The sequence below is a fragment of the Chinchilla lanigera genome, unplaced genomic scaffold, assembly GCF_000276665.1.
Source record: "Chinchilla lanigera isolate Chin_1 unplaced genomic scaffold, ChiLan1.0 scaffold00023, whole genome shotgun sequence".
NCBI lineage: Eukaryota > Metazoa > Chordata > Mammalia > Rodentia > Chinchillidae > Chinchilla > Chinchilla lanigera.
Genome location: NW_004955424.1, coordinates 226,194 through 249,746, shown reverse-complemented (window position 1 = coordinate 249,746; position 23,553 = coordinate 226,194). Strand labels below are relative to the sequence as shown.

General features: G+C 41.9%; 1 protein-coding gene across 1 annotated transcript in view; it reads right to left on the bottom strand.

Moving 5' to 3' along the window:
- Window positions 1-23,553, bottom strand: part of Eif2ak3 (eukaryotic translation initiation factor 2-alpha kinase 3) — a gene marked incomplete in the record, with an annotated part of 68,401 nt that overhangs the window by 29,521 nt on the left and 15,327 nt on the right. Inside the window, 5 exon segments of the mRNA XM_013514710.1 lie at window positions 22-156; window positions 1,357-1,519; window positions 1,913-2,147; window positions 3,720-3,853; window positions 4,675-4,869. Of these exon segments, the coding sequence (XP_013370164.1) occupies window positions 22-156; window positions 1,357-1,519; window positions 1,913-2,147; window positions 3,720-3,853; window positions 4,675-4,869 (862 nt within the window).

The following is a 23,553-nucleotide window of genomic DNA, read 5'->3' as shown; positions in this document are numbered from 1 at the left end:
CCATGTCTATAATTCACTTACGAATTAAGGGCTTCCATTTGATGGTTGGCAAAGGAATAATTGCATTTTCACTAGACTCCAAGGCCTTGGGGTTTGTGGGGAACTTTTCTGAAATTCTGACTGATGACTGCAGGTACAGCTGGCCTCTGTACATTCCTGAAACAAGCAGAACATTTTCAATCATGCAGTGATACTTTTAAAAGGTTCATTTTGATTTAATAAAATTAGATTAGCTATTTCTTTGAGCATCACATAGCTCTTTTCAAAGAAGAAAGATGCCTGACACACTCAAATATGACTGGCTAATCAAGAAAAAAAGAGGAAAAGTACAAACAGGCTGAGACAATGCTTCTTACTGAGTAATAGCACATTTTCAGTAATGGCAGGAAAACTGTTTCATCGTCTCACTACATAGTCCAGGCTGGCCTTAGACTCACAGTGATCCTCCTGCCTCAGCCTCCTGAATGCTGGGACTATAGCATGTGCCACCATGCCTGGCCAGGAAAATTGTTTCAATAGAAAAATTCAAAAGTTTGAGTCACTGTAGGCTCATAAAATAAATAGCATGTTTGGGGCTGGGGTATAACTCAGGGGCGCAGTGGCTGCCTGGCAAGTGTGTGGTCCTGAGTTCAATTCCCAGTACTTACTTACTTACTAACTAAATAACTAAAAAAACTAACCAACTAAATAAATAGCTAGCTAGCTAGCTAGCATGTTGCAGTAACTTCTTCCTTAAGGTTTATCTAAACACTTATACTCCCAAGCTATGGTTAACAATTCAGTCAAACACTTTTATGGAACATGTGTGACACTCTCTCAAAGTCTTGCTTTTCATTGGGAAGCACATAATTAAGCTAACGTAATTTTACAAGAACTTAATGACACAAATGATGTAATTCAAGATTTTAAATATTTTATTATATTAAAAGTTTTTTCAGTTGCCCAGAAGCACACCAGAATTTTATTTTTCAGATCTGTTGTACCAAATAATTTTTTAAAAAAACCTCAATCTTTAAGAGGGCAGCAGACTAATATAGATATGAATACAAATACAAGTAAGAGACAGCTGTAGACTTTGAGGATATGTAAGTAATTTTTAGGTCACACTCTACCATGGGAACATTTCTAAGCCTTTCTAGTAAAGGCCTCTGATAAAAAGAATATACTCTACTAATTAAAAATTTCACAATTGGACAAATGGAATAATAGTAGGAACAGAAATCTTAAGGGCAACCCCAATCAGAAAATGCATTCAGGAGTCGTAAATACAACAGGCACTACAGATGCAGGAAGGAATAACAGAGAATAAACTCCAGATGACAGTGTGTACTGCACTAGGGAGGGGAAATCACGCACCCAAGTACACACTGCTCTCCGTTGCTCCTCGGGCAGCTTCTACGATGTCTTCTTCATCTTCCAAAACGTCCTCATTAGATGCATAACTTGTATCATCGAAGAGACTGATGGGGATGACTTTTCCATCCCTAAGCAACCAGGCAGATGCAATTGGAGTACAAAACTAAACAAAAATCATAAGCAGATTTTAAATACAGTATTTATGTAGTTTCAACCCATAAAATACCATGTAAGAGAAAGGGAAATAAAAAAATTAAAAAATAAAACTTCAACATCACAAATCTCTTAAGGCATAGAGAATACATTAAGAATCTATGGTGGGAATGGTAACACGTGTCTGTAATCCCAGCACTCGGGAGGCTGTGGCAGGAGGATCCCTGTGAGTTCAAGGCCAGCCTGGGCTACATAAGCAAGTTCAAGGCCACCCTGAACTGTACAGCGAGAGCCTGTCTCAAAAAAAAGAACCCAACACAGCAACTATTTCCCTCCACCAATAAATGTGGACAAACTGGGAGAGAAGGAAACGTGTTTGTAAACTCTCAGTGCTCTGAGGTACCTGGTATTCCCATTCCAGATGTCCTCCCTTCTTACTGAACGCCATAACTTTCCAATCAGCAACTGAGACTTTGATGACCGTGTCCAGCATGGTAGCTTCCTGCTCCTCCACATCCGAAATAATTTTAGACTCCTCTTTGTTTCCACTGGGCTGAAAGGTGCTTTCAATAAACCTGGATCTAGTTTCCATGTCTGGAATATACCGAAGCTCAAAGTGGCCGACACTGAAATTCCACCTGAAAGTTACAAAGGTTTGTTTTAGAAATTTACATTGAAACAAAGAGGCCAAACAGCACAGAACTCTTCTAGACTGTAGAAGCAAATATTAACATTTCACGGTAAGAAAAAGAGTGTCAACATAACTTTCTGGGAAGGAATGCTGTGCTGATTATCGCCACAAGGGGGCCGAGGGGACCTGTCCCCGAGCCTTCAGAAACAACTGTTCTGAGAGGTGTGGACGGAAGCAGATAAGAGTCCAGATTTTTGCTCAAAACCTAACAAACATTCACACTGATAAACAAGAATGATTTTCTTCAAACAGAATAAAGTTACCTTAAAAGAAGCTGGCACAGAACCTGTGTTATCTCAACTCGGGCACATTTCACTCAAGTGCAGAGAAATGTATATCCCAATGAACCAAAGAAAAAGGTCAGATGAATACACTCTCTTTAGATTCTTAAGAAAGCATGCCCAGAAGAGGCCGTGTGATCCGGATCCCCGGCCCGAAGGGCAGAGCACTTCCGCCCCGCTGTCAGATGTCTACTGGTGAGCTGTGCGGAGGATTTCCCCTTCCCTAACTCTCAGTGCCCCTACCCATAAAGCAGCAACGTTTCCTCTAATTAGTGAACAAAAAACCCCTCCACTATGGGCAGAGCAACGTCAAGTCACCTGGCTATAAACAGAGAATTCTGACATCTACTGAAAAAGCACGTTTTTAAGAAGCACGGATCTCGGACTCCTACCCGCTTCCTACTGTGGCAACTCCAAATTAAGTCGTACTTCTGGCCCTGTAGTGGCCAAACCCTACCAGGACAAAGAAGGGTAGGCTGTCGGCAGAGGCAAAGCCCTACGCAGAGCCCGGTGAAAAGAGAAAGGGTACGTTATTAACTGGGTTTGAGAAGTTTCCAGGAAATTTAACTGAATTGCACTGCATCAGACTTGACAAAATCTGAAAGTCTGGTTCACTCTCACAAGATAAAGATGGGATCACAGGTTATTTTTACCCCACATGCAATATAAAACTTAGATGTTAGGTTTTAAAAACCTGGCACGTAATACAGAATCAGTGTATCTTATTTTTAATCACATACTTAAATATAGAAATTACATAACGGGCTCATTATCTGAAGAAGGAAACGGGCATTAGGTTAAATAAGTGATTGTAATGCTTTAAGGAAAGAGTAAAATGATTATTCTAAATCTGGATAATGAGATGAACTATAAAAATACCTACTACGCAGAACTACAGTTAATCAGGTCGAAGCCTAAGGAAAACATATTAACTTTGTTTTAAAAGCTTTCTGCGAAGAACTTTCCATCATCAAGGTTGCTATGAAAAATGACATTAACCTACGACCAAACCGTGGGTCTCCTGGTTACTGCATCCTGAAGCATATGGTAAGATGTTTAGATCAGCTTTTAATAACCTTGAAGCCATTTTTAATTTAGGGTCTGCATTTCTCTTAAAGGAATAGTTTTCTTTTAGGGCAGGAGAATAGTTACAAAATCTCCTCCAAGAAAAACCTAAAGACTTGTGGCCTCAGGGGTACTTATAAACAACACTGGTGGTGACGTTCTCGGATACGCACTTCTCGTTGCCACTCCGCGGCCCGACAGCTCTGACAGTCTTCTGGGTGCGCTGCAGGAGCAGGATGTCCTCCTCCTCTTCCATTTCATCGCTGTCCCACCGGCGACAGCCCAAGGCAGAACAGATATATCTCACCTAGACAGACAGACTGAAATCAGTGCGGGATTCAAGTTGTGGGAGATCAGAGGCGTTACGCCTGTGTCAACAACGCTTGAAAGTTAAAAGTTACAGAAATATGTGCGAGGTACCCAAGTAATAAGAAGTATCAGTTAAATTACCAATTCATAAAATGAATCATTTAGAACCATGAAAGTCCTAAAAATATTTATTTTAGGAAATGATTTTAAGGATTTGGCAACTTGAGTCTTATTTGGGGGTTTTTCCAGGGAATATATAAAAAGGGATGCAGAACCACTTACAGTACCCTAACAATATTATCATTAAAATTCCAGGTGAGTTAAAAAAAAAAATCAGCCTCAGAACTCCATACAACAAAGGTATTTGATTTTTAAAAACTTGAACCCTTTCTAATACTTTTCATATTCAAAAGATTCTTCTTTGAAGCTGGGTGTGGTGGCACATGCCTGTAATCCCAGCACTTAGGAGGCTGAGGCAGAAAGATTGCTGAGAGTCTGAGGGCGGCCTGGGTTCCATAGTAAGTTCAAGGTCAGTCTAAACTATACAGCAAGACCCTGTCTTAAAAACAAAAAGAAAGAAGTACCTGACACAGTAGACCGTATTAATTTTCTTCCTCCTGCTATTCTTGGCTCTGCTGTTTATTCTTATCTTACACAGATTTTAGTTTCCTCTTTCTCCCTCACAGTTCTGTTATGAAAACAAATGCTATCCTGAGGATAAAATTATACTAAGACTCAACTACTTACAATATGGCTTAAGAAGTTTTCCTCTCTCCCAAGTTATTCAAATTTCCCTGATATAAACACGTTTTTACACACCTTTCCACTGTAGGCGCTGAGTCCATATGTAGTGAGAGATTTTCCTCCAACCAAAACAACATCATCTCCAAATTTGTAAGAAGACTCAAGCAGGGATTCGACTGTGAAAGGAACGGTTTCCATGCTCTCACGGTCTCGGTCCCACTGGAAGAGGTCTCCATCCAGGGAAGGAATGATCACCTTATTCCCAAACACCTAAAACAGAAGGCAGCTTTGACAAGGGCGGTCACTTTAAGAGTACTAGCTAAGAGCTGGAGGCTGGAGCCTGCTGAGCTCCAGCCTCCTTCTGAGCACCACAGTTCATCACCCAAAAGGAGTTCACAGCTGCCAAATCTCCTGGGACCTACACATAACAGACTAGTGCTGTTTTTCTTAAATTCTGCCAAGGACCAACAAGATTTCATAATGACAGGTGAGCTACCAAGAAGAGTTTGGGAGTCCATGGAGGTCAGGAAGAAGGTTACTACAGCAGGTCTTAGAGCCATTAATGTTCTAAGTATGATTCTCTAGTACACAGATGATATATGCAGTATGGGGAGGGGGCTGTTTTATCCAAGCCAATCACTGTCACAGACTCTGATCCCAGGAACACAGGTCTGCAGACGCTGACCCACGCAGTAACCCACACCCATTTCCGTAGTCCTCAAATCTGCTAAGGGCCACACGCCTGGTAACGAGGCTGAGGGGCTGGTTTGCGTTCTCGGTTGTCCTTCCCTCTCTGAACAGGGCTTATGGAGGGCCACCTACGTGCCAGGCACAGTCTGGTCTGGTGGCCAGGAGAGAAGCTGGCAGGACACATGAACTACTACTCTTCTTGTGGAGCTTAAACACTGATGTCAGGAGACAACATGGTAAGCAAGACAGAGTATGGTAGGTGACAAGTGTCACGGAGAAAAACCAGAACAAGACAAAGAGGAGTGGAACGTGTACGGGGTATGGTGGGGAGGGGACCGTCAAGAAAGAGCTCAGGGTGCATCCTGCTGGCAAAGACCTCAACAGTAGAGAGTTAACCGAGCTGATCGGGGAGCAGATTTGCAAAGACTTTTGGGGAAGTGTGAGCTACACTTCATGACTAATGAGCCGCAAGGAAAGAGAACAGGCAGAGAGGTGATGGTGGGGGCAGGAAGTGGGCAGAAGGCAACAGAGGAGCTGAGAGCGGTGACGGTGACGCAGGTGGTGAGGGCTGCGCTAACTCAAGCAGCAGGCTTTGTCCCTGACGGGCTGAGTCAAAGCAAGGAGTCCAGGATGACTCCAAGACTTCCGGCCAAGGACATCTTGTTTCCTAAGAGTTTCAGTACACACTGACCTTTGCCATTTACAATACAAACGTTTGATCCACTTTAGTCAATGACACAAGCATTGTTCTGATCACTCAGGCTCGAAACTTTGGGAAAATGGAACACCAAGGAGGTAAAGTTAAAAAGAAAGCAACCTCCCAACAAATAATGGTCTTAACTTCAAAATAAAATTTCCTTACCTACTTTTGTTGTTAAGCGTAGAATGCTTTCTTTAAAGACCCCCTTCCTTGAAAATTCCTAACCCAGGACTCACACTTCTAACTCGGTCCTCAACTCACACACTCTCCCCTTCCCCTACATTTGTCCCAAACCCTGGGGTTCTGCAACACAGGCTCAAAATCACTGTTCTAATTCACGTCTTTCTTTCATATCCTACTTCGCATCCATACTATCTCTAGCCTGAACTATTAGAACAGCCTCTGCACAGTTCTTAAGTGGAAATTTCCTCAATCTAAGCTCTAATTATCTTCTATTTTTTTTTTTTTTTTTGTACTGGGAATCGAACTCATGACCTCAGGCTTGCCAGGCAAGCGCTTATGCCACTGAGCTATATCCTCAGCCCTAATTATCTTCTAGATTAATCACACTCAAAGTTAAGCTTGTTATGATACTATTCAAAAATCTTCAATGGCTCTCTTCTTACTAAAGACTCCAAATCCTAAGACTCCAAATCCTTTAGAGGACGTTTAAGGTTCTGTAAATATGACCTCAGAGCCCCCTCCTGTCCCTGTCTTTCACTTCTCTCCACGTGGGCAGACATCGGGCACCGGTACTAACACAGCACTTAGGGGAACAGTTATGCCACTGTGTGCCATTTTCCTCCCCCTGCTCGAGGTGGCTTCACGTATGTTTTTGCTTTGAAATCTAAGAAAAGTTTGACAGTGAAAGTTCACTAACAGGAATTTTCCTATTCAGTAATACTCTACTTTTTGTGGTAACTGAAGCTGAGACAATATTACGTTCTCAAAAAATTGCCCACTGTACACCTAAGGAACTACTTATCAGGTCTAGTAATGTTTATACACTTGTGTTTCTACAGTGGCTGTTAAAATAATACATTCAAACTTAAGGCCTAGATTTTAATTTCTCACCAAAAGAAAGCACGGCTTCTCAGAGAAATGATTTCAGGACAACGATAGTTACAAGATGAACATCTTATTATTAAAAAAAGAAAATAAGCAAGCATGAGCTCAAAAACGATGCGGCACGCTACCAGTCAAATCCGAGACAATTTAAGCACCAGAATAATTAAGAACTGAATTTTAAAAATAGGAATTCTTGAGCCCACAGCAATGAAAAAAAAAAAACTAATAAAATAAGTAATAAAAGGAGGAGAAGGGAGAGCTAGAGCTGGAAAAATGAGCATTTTGTGACTATCACAATAAAGATTGGATCAGACAAGAATCAGCAATGGTGCTAATTCTAAGCAGAAATTCTGACAAAGAATAGGATCTTTGCATGGTCTTTAACTCCCTATTGACTGCTTATTAGTTATAAGAAATTAAAAACAGAACAGTAATTCCATGGTGGAGAACTCAGGCAACATCCTGACAGATTAAAACTCACACTATCAATCAATGAGTGATGGATGGGATACCCGACAGAGGTCACAACACCACCTTGGTGGTCTTTCGGCTAAGACTGCACACATCTGAATCTACTCACAAACAAATGTCCAATAAGCATAAGGTGATGAATTGTATTTTTGCTGTTGTTGTTGTTTTGGTCTTTTTGAGACAGGGTCTCGCTGTGCAGTTCAGGCTGGCCTTGAGCTCACTTTGTAGCCCAGGATGATCTCAAACTCTCAACAATCCTCCTGCCTCAGCCTCCCAAGTGCTGAGATTACAGGCGTGCGCCACCACGCCAGGTATGTTGTTGTTTTTAAATAAAAGGTTAGAGACCATATTCTTCAAAAATGTCAATGTTAAAAAAGGCTAACATGGCAAATAAATACAATACCGCTGCAGCAGACACCACTGGGTGGAGACTACAAAGGACAGTATTCAGGCAATTGGCAGCACTCAAATGTAAGATGTACTGCAATACATAAGTTGGTGGAGCTGATAACTGTTCTGTGGTTTTCTGAGAGACTGTCTATTGTGCACGCACACATATTTCGGAGTCAAGGTGACAACACATATTTAACTTACTGCCAAACGTCTCACATAAACAAGTGAGTGGAGGCTGGAGGGCCAAGAATGAGTGAGACAAAACAGTGACTGCAATAAATGAGAAAGCAAACAACCAGGTTGAGGCAGGTAAACCAGGTATATATGAATGAGCCTGCTGGTTTTGGGTATCATTTCAATTTCTACAACCTCTTGTAGCTTGAATTTACTTTCAAGTTTGAGGTTACAAACAAAAGAAGGCTGCTCCAGAGTCTTTCAGAAGCTCTAGAGTCGAATGTAGAACATTATACCATTAAACAGAAGTTCATTCATTAGACGAGATTGGGTGCATTCAGGGTAGCATGGCCATAGACTCATTCATCACAACTCTCCTTTAATACTTAACCTTTCTATCTCTCTCTCTCTCTCTTTTTTTTTTTTTTTTTACAGTATTGGGGACTGAATCCACAGCCTTCACACTGAGCTAAATCCCTAATCATTTTATCTTTTATTTTAAGGCAATGTTTGACCAAGTTGCCGAGGCTGGGCTCAAACTTGTGATCCTTCTGTCTCAGCCTCCCAGAGTGCTGAGATTATAGGTACGTACCCTCACAATATTTTACTCTTTAAGGAAAAACTTTTGATCTTTCATAAGTTCTCAAACAGACATTGGTATGTATCGCACCTAATACTACCTAGAGTTTTAGCATTGTTATTTTATTCCTAGCATTCTTGTACTTCTTGACTATAGATAACAGGCTTATTTAAAAATTAAAACTTATCTTTTGTAGAATGTGCAACTTGAAGCTGCCATTGAAACAAAATTGGAGGGGCTGGGGATTTAGCTCAGCGGCAAAAGTGCCTGCCTGGCAAGCGCAAGGTCGTGAGTTCAGTTCCCGGTACCGGAGGAAAAAAAAAAAAAAAAAGAAACAAAATTGGGTCACAGTACACATATTCAACAATAACAACATGTGGTACCTAGCCAACATGATCTCCCCACTTTGAGTTCTGCATCAGTTTTTTAAAAATCAAGTTTTACAGGTCTCTACTGTCCATATTTACAAGAGTAGCTTTAAATGATGCTAAAGATGAAAAAAAAAAGGATTTCAATTGTCTGACCCCCTCAGCAGTAATATTAGCTTGAGCATAAAAAAGCAAGTATACCTCATTAAAACAAAGTTAGTGGTTCTGTGGCAAACAGCATTTATTTTCACCTATCTCCTTCCATTAAAAATCATTTTTCTTCTCAAGCAGCTGCCACTCCTTAGGGAACATTAAATAATTCCTATGTGTGAAAGGAAACTGCCATACTAATATGGAATAAAATTCATTTTTGCTTTGAGAATGATCTATGCACCTCCCAAAGTAATAAGCAAACAAACAAAAATCCTTAAATTTAAAAAATACAGTTGAGGCTGGCCATGGTGGTGCATGCCTGTCATTTTAGCACTAGCTAGGAGGACCTGACTTGAGACTGAGGTAGCTCAGTGTCTGTCTGGGCAGCTTAGTGAGACCCTGTCTCCAATCAAAAAATAAAAAGGATGGGGTTGGGGGTGACTCAGCAGTTGAACCCCTGGATTCAAACCCCAGTACCACGAAAAAAAAAATACAGTTTAAACAACCAAGAAGGTTTCATATGATTGACAATACTGAAAAAATAGTTGTGTTTTAAATCTTCAACAGCATTAACAGAGGAAGGATAAAACACAAAACAACAAAGAAGAACTGTGATCCAATATTGAATCATCATGTCATATTTCTGGATTTTGATTTTCAAAGTTTACTTTTAAACAGCTGCTCTTCGCTAATTGGCTGCTTATGAGTCATACACAAGGCTGCTGACCTTTGCACCGATCTTTGAAAAATCTTTCAGGCTGCATATGTGAAAGCAGATGGTGTTTTTCCTTGAGAGCCTGAGAAGCAATATATATGCATGCAGTTCAGGTAGAGATGACATCACCCCTCACAATAGCATTACCTCACCCCTAAGCAAAGGAATGAGTCATCCCGACAGGCAGCTGCAAATCTCTCGGTAGAAAAAAATGTAGGTTATGGTGATGCCTTTTCACATTCCACTGATCTGTCCGTGGAAGCAGCTATTTGTTCTGATTCGCTGCTCTGCATCTCAAACTAATTATGGGACCTGCTTCTCCCTTCAGTCATTTAAAAAATAATAAATTCTTGTTATTCTGTGTACGTTTCCTCTATTTGTTTTTCCCTGGACATAATTTTAAAATAAAAAGTTTGTCACGCTGGCTAGCAAACTTACTACCAAAGACCTAGCAGCTTTATCTGTGCAATCATCAAGCAGTTTAGTAAAGTAATTTGATTTCTGCTCTAAGCAAATCTAAGTGGCATAATGAATACCAGTGGCACATGTGATCAGGGACTCGGACCTGAAATCAGAATGTGAAAATATTGATGGAGGAACTTCAGTTGAAAAAACAAAAGAAGCTCCACTACTAAAATGAATACCCTCAGCAACAAAAAACAAAAATCCCTCCAGCGGTACAAATTATTTTCTCATTTAGCTCTTATTTTTTCTAATGCAACGAGCTCCCCTTCCCCATATACACGCATACACACACTTCTGGGAGAGAGTACATTTAACTTACTAGGAAAAATGCCAGAGAAAAAAAATGTAAGAGACTAATACAGCAACCCTCATGTCTCTATCATAGAGCTTCAGTAATTATATAATACATTTATATATTAAGAGTAAAAAGCATTTAATATTCAAATGTCCCAGATTGTCTCAAAGATCACCTTTACAATGAATTCCAAGTCTACATTTTATCCCCCAGTAAGGCCCTTCCAGCCCATTTTTCACGCACTGGTTTACTTGAGAAACAACGTCTTATACAATGCCCCACTCAGGATGGAGCTGCTATTTAACTTGTTCCTTGAATACCTCATAGTTCGTGCTGTATATTTCCTACTACATGAGGGGTCTGCTGCCAAATCCCATGGCTGTTCACTGTGTTGTAAGTAAAGTTTTATTGAAACACAGCCACGTAACTCATTCATTTGCATATTATCTATCACTACTTTTGAGCTAAAACTGCAGAGTTTACTTAGCTGCAGCGGAGACCGTATGGCCCTCACACCTAAGATGCTTACTATCAAATCCTTCACAGAGTTTGGTGACCCGTGTGCTACATCATATTATAAAGCACACAGTCCTCGGCTGTCACACTTTTAATGTTACTATCAATTAGTGGGTTCAGGGAAGTCAGCCCAATCCCTCCATTCAACAACTGTCCCAAGCCAGGCATGGTGGTACACGCCTGCAATCCTAGCACTCAGGAGGCTGAGGCAGGAGAATCACTGCAAGTTCGAGGCCAGCATGGGCTCCATAGTGAGTTCAAGGCCAGCTTGAACTGCATAGTGAGACCCTGTTTCAAAAAACAAAAACAAAAAAAAAAATGAAACAAACAAATAAGTGTTCCATCTACTTTTCACCATGTTAGTAGTATTCTAATTCTAACATTCTGTATTTACTAGCTGGAATTCTCCTATGGAGAACTTCTGCCATTCTGCGTGGGAAGCCAGGTTTGTATACACAAGCATTTTACATTAACCACTCTTAAATCCCCAAAGTCATATCCGGAAGAAGCCCACGTGCAATAAGACTGAAAACTGAAAACAGCTTCTGCAACTTAGTGTGTCCCATAACCAGGACAGAAGAAGAGGGAACGCTCAGCCCTGGCCGCTACAGAAGCCAAGTCCCAGGTAGACGCTAAGAGGCAGTAGAAGCTGAAGAGAACAAAGTGGAAGGAAGAGCACAGCTAGATGCAGACTCGCCAGGAGGAAGGATGAACAGAGACTGCAAAGGAGGAGGAGAGAAAACACCACCGATGACCCTAGAACATGTAGTAGCAGGGCGCCCATCTGCTCCTACCCGAAGAGCGTCTCACGATACGATCCCACCTAACTAATACAAATGTAAACTTCACCAGTACTGGGACGGCGTAAGGTACACAAGCGGTACCGCAGTTAAAGTGCTAAACTGCTGACCTTTTCATTCTCTGGAAGCCCACTTTACCTTGAACATTCCTTTCCCAGCCATGCTGGCTGTTTTGCAAGCTGGGGTGACCGATGGACACCCTCATATGAAATTAAAACTCGTCCCTAGGGTGCGGACTGCACCTCACCCAGCCCTGCTCTCTGGGTCTCTGACTCCGCTACTCACTTGCTGTGTGACCTTGGGTAAAAATGAACACTTCACTGTTTCACAAAAGTTCTCACATACTCTGTAATGTTTGTATTGTTCCTATGCTATTTCGTAAACGGATGTATGTTTATTACTATGTGTTTCCTACAACAACCACTGGGAATAGTCAATGATTATTCAATTGGTCACTCATGTATAGCTCTATTTATTTTCTTTAGAAACCACTTTGAAGATACCAAAGTATAGTACAACAATCATTGGTAATCTCCTACCACTTTTGTCTGTAGCTCACTATTATTTGTCTATTTGTTTTCCTGAGAAACTACCTTGTAGATAACAATATGGAAAACGACAACCATTGATAATTTCCTACCACTTTGTCTGTAATTCGGTAAGCCCCCCTATTACTATGTTATCCTTCTTTTACTCTTTAATAATAATAATAATAAAAAGTTCTCACATTATTTCACTTGATTCTAGTAATCACTCTCTACAACTGCTTTCAACGGCCCGCCATTTTGGTCCACAAACTACTGATTCATGTTTTCACTTCTCTGGGCAGGCAATAGGAGGCAACTGTCCTACTTCTCTCCCAGGTCCCCCAACTCCTCCACAATCGAATGGAAATACTTTTGACAATCTCTTCCCCTATGAGACCTGCACTGAGACGCTAATGAATCAAGCAGTCATCTCAGTGAAGCCTTTGGCTTATAATCAGCTTATCTTTAACAGTGCATTTATATTTTAAAATATTTATATTCACATCAACTAGTAGTAGAAGCAAGATATGTTACCCACTGGCACAAATTCCCTATGATGAATGTTATCATTATGGATCTAAAGTGTGCTGATAAAATAAAAAAGCAGTAGTTAAAGAAGCCTGAAGAAAAGCAGAAAAATCCACGAAAATCCCACTAAAGCCAATGTGTCCTTCAAACACTCCCCCCTCCCACACCCCTACTCTGATTCATTACTTAATTTTAAAACGTTAAGAGTTTAAAAGTTTGGTCATCAGCTGCTTTGTTCTCAAGGTGACAGATGTTCTGTTTCCCTGACACTAACGCTCCTGTGTGTGGCTCAGGCGTCTCCTGGGAGCCCAGGGCCCACCGTCAGAGGGACCCAACTTCTCGCTCGGAGACGGCACAGTGACGCCAAGCCCAACAAAGCTGAACAGACAGGTGCGTCCTCTCGGTACCTGTTCCTAGTGTACTTTTAACTCCTCTTTTGATCTTTTAATGTCAAAAAGGCCTTCCTCCTTAAACTCCTCTTGAGCCCTCTTCCACCATCACTACCGGTCTAAAGATCACCCCGACCTGGGCTCACTCCCGTGCAGTCTCCTACCCACCCCAGCCGACTACAAGCAGAGTCCCATTTTCTGCGCTTGGTCCACCCTGTTTGCTATAGTCAGCGACTTCTTCCACTTCAGTTCCTTCAAAGGTACCCCACAGCTCACAGGATAGAATCCAGCGCCTACCACGGCTTACCAGACCCCGTGCCACACTGCTGTGAAGATTCTCACCCCTCCAACGCTTCCCCCTCCCACGGTGCTCCTTCCCCCATTCTCTACCCACCTGATTCCTAAGCAGCTCCTCATCCCCGGATCTCCAAAAAGCCTTCTCTGGCTGTCACAGAAAGGCGCAGTTACCTGGCCACACTTTCTCAGGCTCTGTCCTGCCCTGGGGAGGTCACCACATCCAGTTATATTATTTATGCTATAATTGCTTCAGGTCTGTCTCCCTAACTGCACACAGAGCTATGCTTCCTCAGTGCGGCCTTCCGCAGCTTATACACTAGAATAGTAAGTTCCCCGAGGGCAGGGATCACAGCAGTCCTGGGCACTGTTACACCCAGCACTGCACGCTGTGTGCCCACCCCCCCAACACAATAATGAATTGGGTTTTGGGTATGTTAAGTTCGGGTGCTGTGACTAGCACACTGGGGTTGTGTAACAGGCAGCTACAGGCTCACAGTGTGCAGAGTAGCACGCTCAGTACGCTGTACACAAGATGTCTGTGAGTAGTCAACTCGGATAAGGCACGTGAAGTAAATGCAGACACGCTGTATTGAGGCATTTTAAAAACTATGAAATGGCGGGCAGAGAGAAAGGAATACGCGTGATGATCTAGGGTTGAGTCTTGGCTTTACTACATCAGATAAATCTCTGAGCTTTTTGGAGCCCTAATTTTCTTATCTGAAAAACAGGTTAATATTTTAATGATTAAATAAGAACAGATTTGACATCACTTTACAAACAATAAAGTGCTAATCGAACAACAGTTTGTGTAGATGTAATGACCAGGGCTGCTTATTTTATTTTATTTTATTTTATTTTTTTGGTGTTTTTGAGAAGGGGTCTCGCTATGGAGTTCAGGCTGGCCTTCAGCTCCCTTTTGTATCCCAGGCTGGTCTCCAACTTGCAATGATCCTCCTCCTGCCTCAGCCTCCTGAGTGTGGGGATTACAGGCGTGCACCACCATGCCCGGCTACATTTTTAAAAAGTTAAAAACTCTTAATGCAAAAATATCAGACCACTATAATCCATAGGTCTTATGCTATATCAGGAAACGTTAGAAAAGAACTGTGTCTCATTAACAAAATCTCAAAAGTAACAAAAGCCTTTGGAATCCAAAAGTGTGCTCCAAAGGTGAGTTCAAGGGCAAGGCGGACTGAAAGCTCCATTATGCCATGTCAGTCGACTGCTTCTTTCTCAGTGGTGGATTCACCACATCACTTAAAAAGACAGCCTCAAAACCAAATAAAGACCCTTCCAATGGAGAATTAAATACACCAAACTGCTACCAGCCTTTGGCGTACGTGTAAGTTCTCGCTGGTGCGGTGATGTCGCCTGGGCGGCTGAGGGAGAACTGCAAGTCTGAAGCCAGTCTGGGCCAACTGGCAAAACCCCGTGTCTCAAATTTTTTTTAAAAATCTGGAAATGTACCTTAGCACCAGAGTGCTCGCCTAGTGTGCATGAGGCCCCGGGTTCAAGCCCCAGTAGCAACATCAGTCAATCAGTCAATCAATCAATCCCACATTCTTTGATTAGAACGCGGAAGTTCTGAAGGATCATAAAGGATTTCAATAACAGTAGAGAGACACTAACACATTTATTTTTATGTATTTTATTTATTTATTTATTTTTGAGACCGGGTCTCACTGTGTAATTGAGGATGGCCTTGGGTTCATTCGGTAGCCCGTCCTGGCCTAGAGCTCCTGCCTCAGCCTGCCACGAGCGGGGAGTACAGGCATGCACCATCATGCCCCGCATTTTTAGAATGTATTTTAATTCTTCAAAAATGATATACGATATCAAGGACATAGAATAGTACCTTAATCAAAATAAACAAGTGCATTATTATATGTCAGAAATATTGGTAACTTTGAGGGGCTGGGGATTTAGCTCAGGGGCACAATGCCTGCCTGGCAAGCATGAGGCTGTGAGTTCGATTCCTGATACCGGGGGGGGAAAAAAAAAAAAAAAAAAGAAATATTGGTAACTTTAACAACAACAACAAAAAAAGATGCTCAATATTGTTGTATGGTGGCAATGCTCTTTTTATTTCCCTGGAAACACTACTGCCAGAGTCCCTTACTATTTTTTGTTTTGTTCTGTCTGTTTTTTGAGACAAGGACTCACTATGCAGTTCAGGCTGGCCCTGAACTTGTGGCGATTCTCCCGCCTCAGCCTCCTGAGTGCTGGGACTGCAGGCGTGTCCACCACTCATACTTCAAAGACTAGGGGGCAATGTGGTTAACAGTTAGATGACACAATAGAAGAGGCTGTAAGATCTTTCAGGAGACTGGGTTATTAGTCAGAACTCACCCCAAATGACACGTTTAAGAGGAAACGGGAAAAAAAAAAAAAAAACTAAAACCTAGAATGATTTGGTGTTTATTCAAAGACTGTGAATGACGTAATTCAAGAACAAACAATACCCTATAGATAGTAAATGTTTATACCTTTTCCTTAATTTGGTCAGTTTACAAAACACTTCAAAGAAAACTACCAGGCTAGCTTTTTAAGCATAATTTATTTTTCATTATGAAAAAAACAACCATCCCTGCCTTCACCTAGACTAATAGACATTTGGAGAGAGAGTGGGAGACAGGAGAGAAAAGCAGGGAGGGAGTGAAGAGGGGGAGAGAGGAGGGAAGGAAGGCAGGAAAGAAAAGACCCATTTCCTAAAATCAGGGTCAGGTCCGTCTCCCATTTGGCAGCATGCGCGAGAATAAATGAGTCTGGCTTGCAGCACTGCTTTCAGCCATGCTAAGGGACTAACAAAATTAAACCACTGTTTCACTTCTATAATTAAAAGAAAAGCAATTAAACGAAGCAATTATTTAAACACTGGCTGCACACAGCCGACAGTCACTCTTCAAAATAAACCATCATCTTGAATGACAGGGACAGACTCAATGCGCACTACTTAACGTACAAAGGGAGACACTGAGGCGGCCGGGGCAGCTTTCAGGACAAGTCAGAGACCCTGTAAGAGACCGCCGCTGCTTTCTAACAAAGCAGCCCTCAAGTCTGGACTCTGCACAAAGCAGCAACCGTAAGAGGTGCACTCACCCCTTCCCCAGGCCCTGGACCAGCTCGGAGGACTCCCGGCTGCTGCTGGCAGCAGGGAGGATGGAGAGACCAGCACCATAGCTGTTTGTTTCTGCACCTGCCTGAAGCAGCAGGGCCCATCCCCTGGGGAGGAGCATCCTCAAAATAAAACAAAACCCCAAATTCTAAGTATAGACTTACAGAAGAGTTGTTTGGTCTTTTTTTGTTTTGTTTTGTTTTGTTTTGCTTGAGACAGGGTCTCAATATGCAGTTCAGGCTGGCTATGTGCCCAGGCTGGCCTTGAACTAGAGGCAATCTTCCTGCCTCAGTCTCCCAAGTCCACCACCATTCGCAGAAAATTGTTCTTTTTAGGAGGAAAAAAAGGCTTTTTTTTTTGGTCTTTTGGAGACAGGGTCTCACTATGCAATTCAGGCTCGCCTTGAGCTCACTTTGTAGCCCAGGCTGGTCTCAAACTCACAATGATCCTCCTGCCTCAGCTTCCTGAGTGATGGGATTACAGGCGTGTGACACCACAAAAAAGGCATTTTAACAGAGAAACAAAACAGAAAACAAATGGTATCTCTAAATAATGAAAAGGTAAAGATATTCATCTAACTACAAATTACATGATGTATACTAATCAGGATTATACAAGGTAACCTTTACATAAGTTATAATATTTTTTATGAAGGTCGTTCTAAATAAAGACCAGAAAACTCTTTGTATTTATAAACTGCATCCCCAGATATGGAGAAGTAGACAGTTCAAGGACATTTTGTCTACTTAGATTTAAAGTGTGATCCAAAGGCTGCCTGAAGAACCTCACGAAAAAAATTATTGCTGGCCACAGTGGGAAACGCCTGTAATCCCAGCACTTGGGAGACTGAGGCGAGAGGACTGCTGTGAGCGCAAGGCCAGCCTAAACATAGCGAGACTCTGTCTCAAAAAAATTATGTCAATAAGTTATGAAACAAAACTTTAAGACAATCAGCAAGAAGCCACAGCCAAAACTCACTGCCATTTCAGGGTTGAAATCTATATGTAAATTACCAGAGGAAAGCAAATCAGATTTCACCTCAGGAGGCCTGTCTGAAAATTAAAAGCAAAATTCTGAGCTACTGTTAACTGTCAAAAACATTAGGCTCAGTACCTGGGTCACATCTGTTGAGGCTCACACCACGAACTGCAGTTACAACATTCAGCCTAACACACACAAGCGGGCACGCACACACACGCACACACCGAAGCTGTGGCTTGGTGTTTTGGTTTATATCAGTGTTCTTTTGAGGAAGTTTGCAGATACCTTGACAACAGGAAAGAACAGCAAATGAGATCTGAGTCCCAAGGTACCCCACATTTCCTGCGGCCAGCAATTCATTCTAAATATAACGCAAAACACATGGTCTTAATGGAACTGTCAATCTCCCTTTTCTACCAGGAATTTTCACTGACATAATCAAAACACTACTGAAGCAAGGTAAGATACTTTTGGATCAGAAAAGGTTAAGAACAACATCCCAGCAAGTCAGGAGGCAATGAGATATGCACTTAGTAATAATCTATAATGAATTTGTGTGTGTGTTTTTTATAAAAATCCTTAAGTATAGTAAAAGAAGTTCAAAGATGTCTCTAGATAATTTGGGTGTTTCAAGTACTTTTGTGATCGTATCTGATTCCCAAAGTCAGAAGAACTACATTTAGTGCATCCCCATCACTTTACACGAAAGAAAATGAAGCTCTGCTGGATTAGCCAGTTCGCACAGCAAGTTAATGGTGGAACTGTGACTAGCACCAAAGCTCCCAAATTCAAGTTCCCCCTCCATGAGGACTGAATCAAACTCTGGTTAGGTTCAAGGCTGATCTTATGGGGAGACTGGATTCGGTTCTCACCTAACTCAATCTGCGACCAGAATCGTGGGAACAATCAAGCTCGTGAACCAAGGTACCACTGTACTGTGAAGGTTAAGAAGCTTCAGAGACGCCAGCATGAGATGCACTTAGAAAGATCCTACTTCTACGCTATGCATCCAGTTCAGCACATCTGAAATGATGGTTTTTGATCTTCCTTTCATGGTATTTTTCCGCACTTCTGGACATAATGTCTGGACGCTGCTGAGGACCTTGTTGAGTACCTGATGACTTAAGCTCGCAATATAGTCCCCTCTTCTTGCTAATATGTTCACAATCTCACAGATATGTTGCTACTACATACTAGATGAGCAGTTCTCCAAGTGTGGCCTGCGGGCTCTTCGAGGACCACGGGTCAAGCAGTTCCCGTAACGAGATGTTCCTGTTTCACTCTGTTTTATTTGCACTGATGCCCTAAGAGGCTTGCTGGCGCCTTCACAGAACTGTGCACCAAACTAGTAGGCGCCGTGTTCACTGTCATTCACCCACAACGAGACGCAAGAGCAGACCCCTCCATTTAAGAATGGTCCGGCTTTGAGCAGTGGCAGTATCGTAGCCAATGAGGTTTATCCGAGGCGTGATTACTGCTAATTGAAAATTTTCCCATTTAAGAATGGTCTTGATGAAGCAGCAACATGATGGATTTTATTACCGAGTTTATACTTTTGACCATCCTGCACAATCAATCAGGAAGTATAATCTGAGCACTCCTTCAGCAAAAGTACCCGTGGGACTGACGTGAGCTGAACTAGCTGTACTGCTCTCAAGGCTCCACTTTTATTCAAAAGTCAACTAAGAAAAACGGTAGTCATGAGACTCGGGTATGTGGCAGACATTTTCTCAGAAATGAACGAAGTGGATTTCTCACTTCAAAGAAAACAACTGACAGTATATGTGATGAACTTCAAGTTTTCAAGTGAACGTTTGAATTTGGGAAAGCGCTTACCTTCCAGCGTGAGCTTGCCAGCTTTCCAGTATGTACAGACCTTCAGGGGCGTGGGGTATAGGTCAGTGACAGAGAAACTGTGTAGCATGGGAAAGGGCCTGGGTTTTACCCCAAGTGCGCACACCACCCTCCCAAAAAAACAAGCAACAAAAAGACTTCAGATAAGATCGGCAGTGATGGGGGCTGGGGATTTAGCTCAGCGGCACAGTGCCTGCCTGGCAAGTGCAAGGCCGTGAGTTCGATTCCCGGTAGGGGGGGGGGGGGGGGGCGATCAGCAGTGATGGTAACAAATTTGATTTACTTTTTTTTTACTTTAGAGCTAGGGTCTCACTATGTAGTTTAGGCTGGTCCTGAACTCACTTTGTAGTTCATCCTGGCCACAAAACTCTTGGCAATCCTCCTGCCTCAGCCTCCAGAGTGCTGGGATTATAGGGATTACAAGCATGTGCTACCACGCCTGGCTCATTTTTTTTAATATCCTAAAATATTAGAATTAGGGTAGGCATGTAGACATGTAATATTTCAAGGATCAATGTAACTCAGTAAATCCATATTCTCTAAATAATGTTAGAAATTAGGTATGAGTAAAAGGCAAGAGAAGGATGCTAATTAGTTGAGTACAAAATGTTCATTACTATGGTTTCAGATCCACAATGCAACCAACCTTTCCCACACTTCCACTTGTTTCATGGAGGTAATCAAAAGAGAAGGACCGCACTTATCTGAAAAGACCCCTAAAATCCCCGCTCCTTCCCATCTACATGTCTGTGTGGCTGGAGTTTCTGGTTCACATAATTCAATCAAAACAACACGGCCAAGTATTTCATACAGAAGCACACATGAAAATCTAGTTATCCTCTATTAAACCAGAAATTAGAGATTTAAAACCATGTAAAACAATGCCACTTTTCTCGTTAAATTTTTGTACTGAAAAAGTTATTCTTGATAAAAATGCTATTATGCAATAGGTCTATTATGATTTAACAAATTAACAAGTTTTTAAAAAATTTATTTTCATTTTGAACCTCATAAATGTAGCTTGAGCCAAGGGAGGAAAAAGCTCTTTGAAGCCCTCGGGGCCTAGGGACAAAGCGCTTGAGGCTCACTGTGTGATATGAACAGCTGGAGTTTACAGAGGAGATACACACACAAATAGGGAAAAGGTTTAAGTACAGTTGCGCAAGCCTGTATTCAACCTTATCATTGAAGGTCTACAACTTCAAGTAAAAAACTCTCTAAACTTCAGTTTTTCTCTTTCACAAAATGAGACCCACACATCCACATGAGCAGGGTTACTATGAGGGTTACGCCATGTGTAAGGAATACCAAGTACAGCACAGGTAAATTTTACAATGCAAGGAGCAACACTGTCAAGAGCATATCTACATACACAACGCATGTGCTCAGGAAATGTTCCCAAGAACCTGAGGCAACAGTAAAATCTAGTAAATGTATGTTATCTCAATGTCTATATATCATTTCTATAAAACAGAAAATTAAAATGCATGAAAAATAGCTAAAGTTTTCTTGCATGAAACACAACTGAAGAGTTTTCATTTACTGCCATAAAAACGCACACTAAAACTTTTAAATGTATTTGAAAGTCAACATTTCAAAGCATTCAATGTAAAGCATCTATGATTGGAGGTGGGTGGGTGAAAGGACACTTACAGTAAGACATGCTTGAAAGACATCGTAGAAAACAGTAAGGTAAACGGTAACATGCTGCTAGGCTTGGGGGTGCCTGCCTCTCATCCTAGGGTTCTAGGAAGCTGAGGCAGGAGGATCTCAAGTTTGAGCCCAACTTGGGCAACTTAATAAGACCCTGTTTTAAAAATAAAAAAGGACTGGGGATGTAGCACAGTACGAAGGCCCTCGGTTCAACCCCCAAAACAAAAACACATAACAAAACAAAAACAAAAAACACAGATCAGATATTTGCGACTGGTAAGAAAACATTTGAGTGTAACTAGCTGTTTATAAGTTAGACACAATAGCACTGAGTTATTACAACTATTTGCATTCTACTTTGTTATACCATGCAAAATATCTTCACGTGTATGTTTTGGTTTGCAAACACATTCATGCTTTGGACCACTACAACACACTGAAAAATTACCTCAGTTGTAAGCAGTTTACCATCTTCTCATTTTGCTGATCATCTTTTATGTCTAGTTTAGAAACAAAGCAAAACATGCAAACCCAAGCGTAATTGTAGCAGAAGACAAAAAAAAAAAAAAAAAAAAAAAAAAAAAAAAAAAAATTTACCTGGAGTAGCAATTCACTTGAAAATCATTCAGAAAATCTGAATTCCAATTCGAAGTTTTCAGAGTAATTTACAATCAAATTGCTATTCCCATTAGGAAGTCCCAAGACAACAGAAGCTCACTATTTTTTTTTTTTTTGGTTTTTCTCCGGTACCGGGAACCGAACTCACAACCTTGCGCTTGCCAGGCAGGCGCTTTTTGCCGCTGAGCTAAATCCCCAGCCCCAGAAGCTCACTATTTTGAAAAGATATTCTGGTACACCGCTGGATGAACCGCAGGCAGCCTGAGGTCTAGGCAGGCTTTAGCACAGAGCAAGGTGGAGATGTGGCAGAGCTGCTTCCTGCATAGCCACCCACTTGGGCGCTGCTGAAAAAAACTCAGGCTGCATTTACGGAAAGCACTGGGAGGTTCTACTACAGCTAGGCTGCAGGGAGCAGCTTTCTCATCCGAAAGTCTGGCAGCACGGCTCGGGTCATCCTCACACCTCTTTCGTAGGGCTTTGTTTCTCCTAAACTTGATGCCAGTAGAAAGCTTTTCAAAGAAAAAGATTGATGATGCAATAAAGGACTATAGTAGGGTTTGTAGTGCAGGAACAAATCAGTATGGCAGAAAGAGGGCAAGGGCATTCTAGAAAACAGGCGACTGCTTCAATGTTCGCAGTCACAAGTCAAAAGACGGACTGCTTTTTAAATGATTTAAACAGAATAAAGCTCCTGAAAGGAGATGTTATCGAGCAGAGCCAAGACTGCAGGTGCAGGAAAGAAACATTCCTCTTCCAAGCTTCCCTCACTGAGTCCCACCTCCCCGAGGCAGGCAGTGCGCCCGCTTTCTGGAGGAGGGCACTGCAGCGTGGAGAGGCAAAGCCATGGCCCCAGTCTTCAGCCCTGTGCCAGGGAAGAGCTGGAAGCGAGATCTCTTTGAATCTATGCTCATTCCCCTCTACCATTCCAGAGCTCACAACTATTAAGCGCAACTGTTTTGCAAATAATCCAATTTATGTAGAATTACATTCCAAGAAAATCTCCAGTGGACTAGCTTACCATTAGGATGTATGTGAGAGACAACATAGTTAATAATTCATGGTATTCTGCAGCTTGGATCTCTCATAAAACTCGGTTTTTATTTATATTTGCCTAATTATTCCTAGGGATCGTGTGGTAATAAAAAATGATAATTGGCTGGGCATGGTGGTGCATGTCTGTAATCCAAGCACTTGGGAGGCTGAGGCAGGAGGATCGTTATGAGTTCGAGACCAGCTTGGGCTACAAAATGAGCTCAAGGCCAGCCTGAAATGCATATCGAGACCCTGTCTCAAAAAGACAAAAAAAATGATGGTCATGTTATAGATCAGGTAATGTGCTATACTGACAAAACGAATAGTATTCCTAAGTTATTCATTTAAATGACTAACTCATTTAATGCCCAAAATAATCCTAAGAAGTAGGTGCTATTCATCACCCCACTTTACAGGAGGGGAGCTGAAGGATAAAAGCTGTGTAGTTTTCCCAAGGGACTACAGCCGCAAAGAGGCAGTGAGTCTTAAAATCCCAGGCAACTGGGCCCCGAGCCCAAGCTTTATCAGCAAATTGATCAGCAACTGTTGGATTATATCTAAGTTTTCTAGCC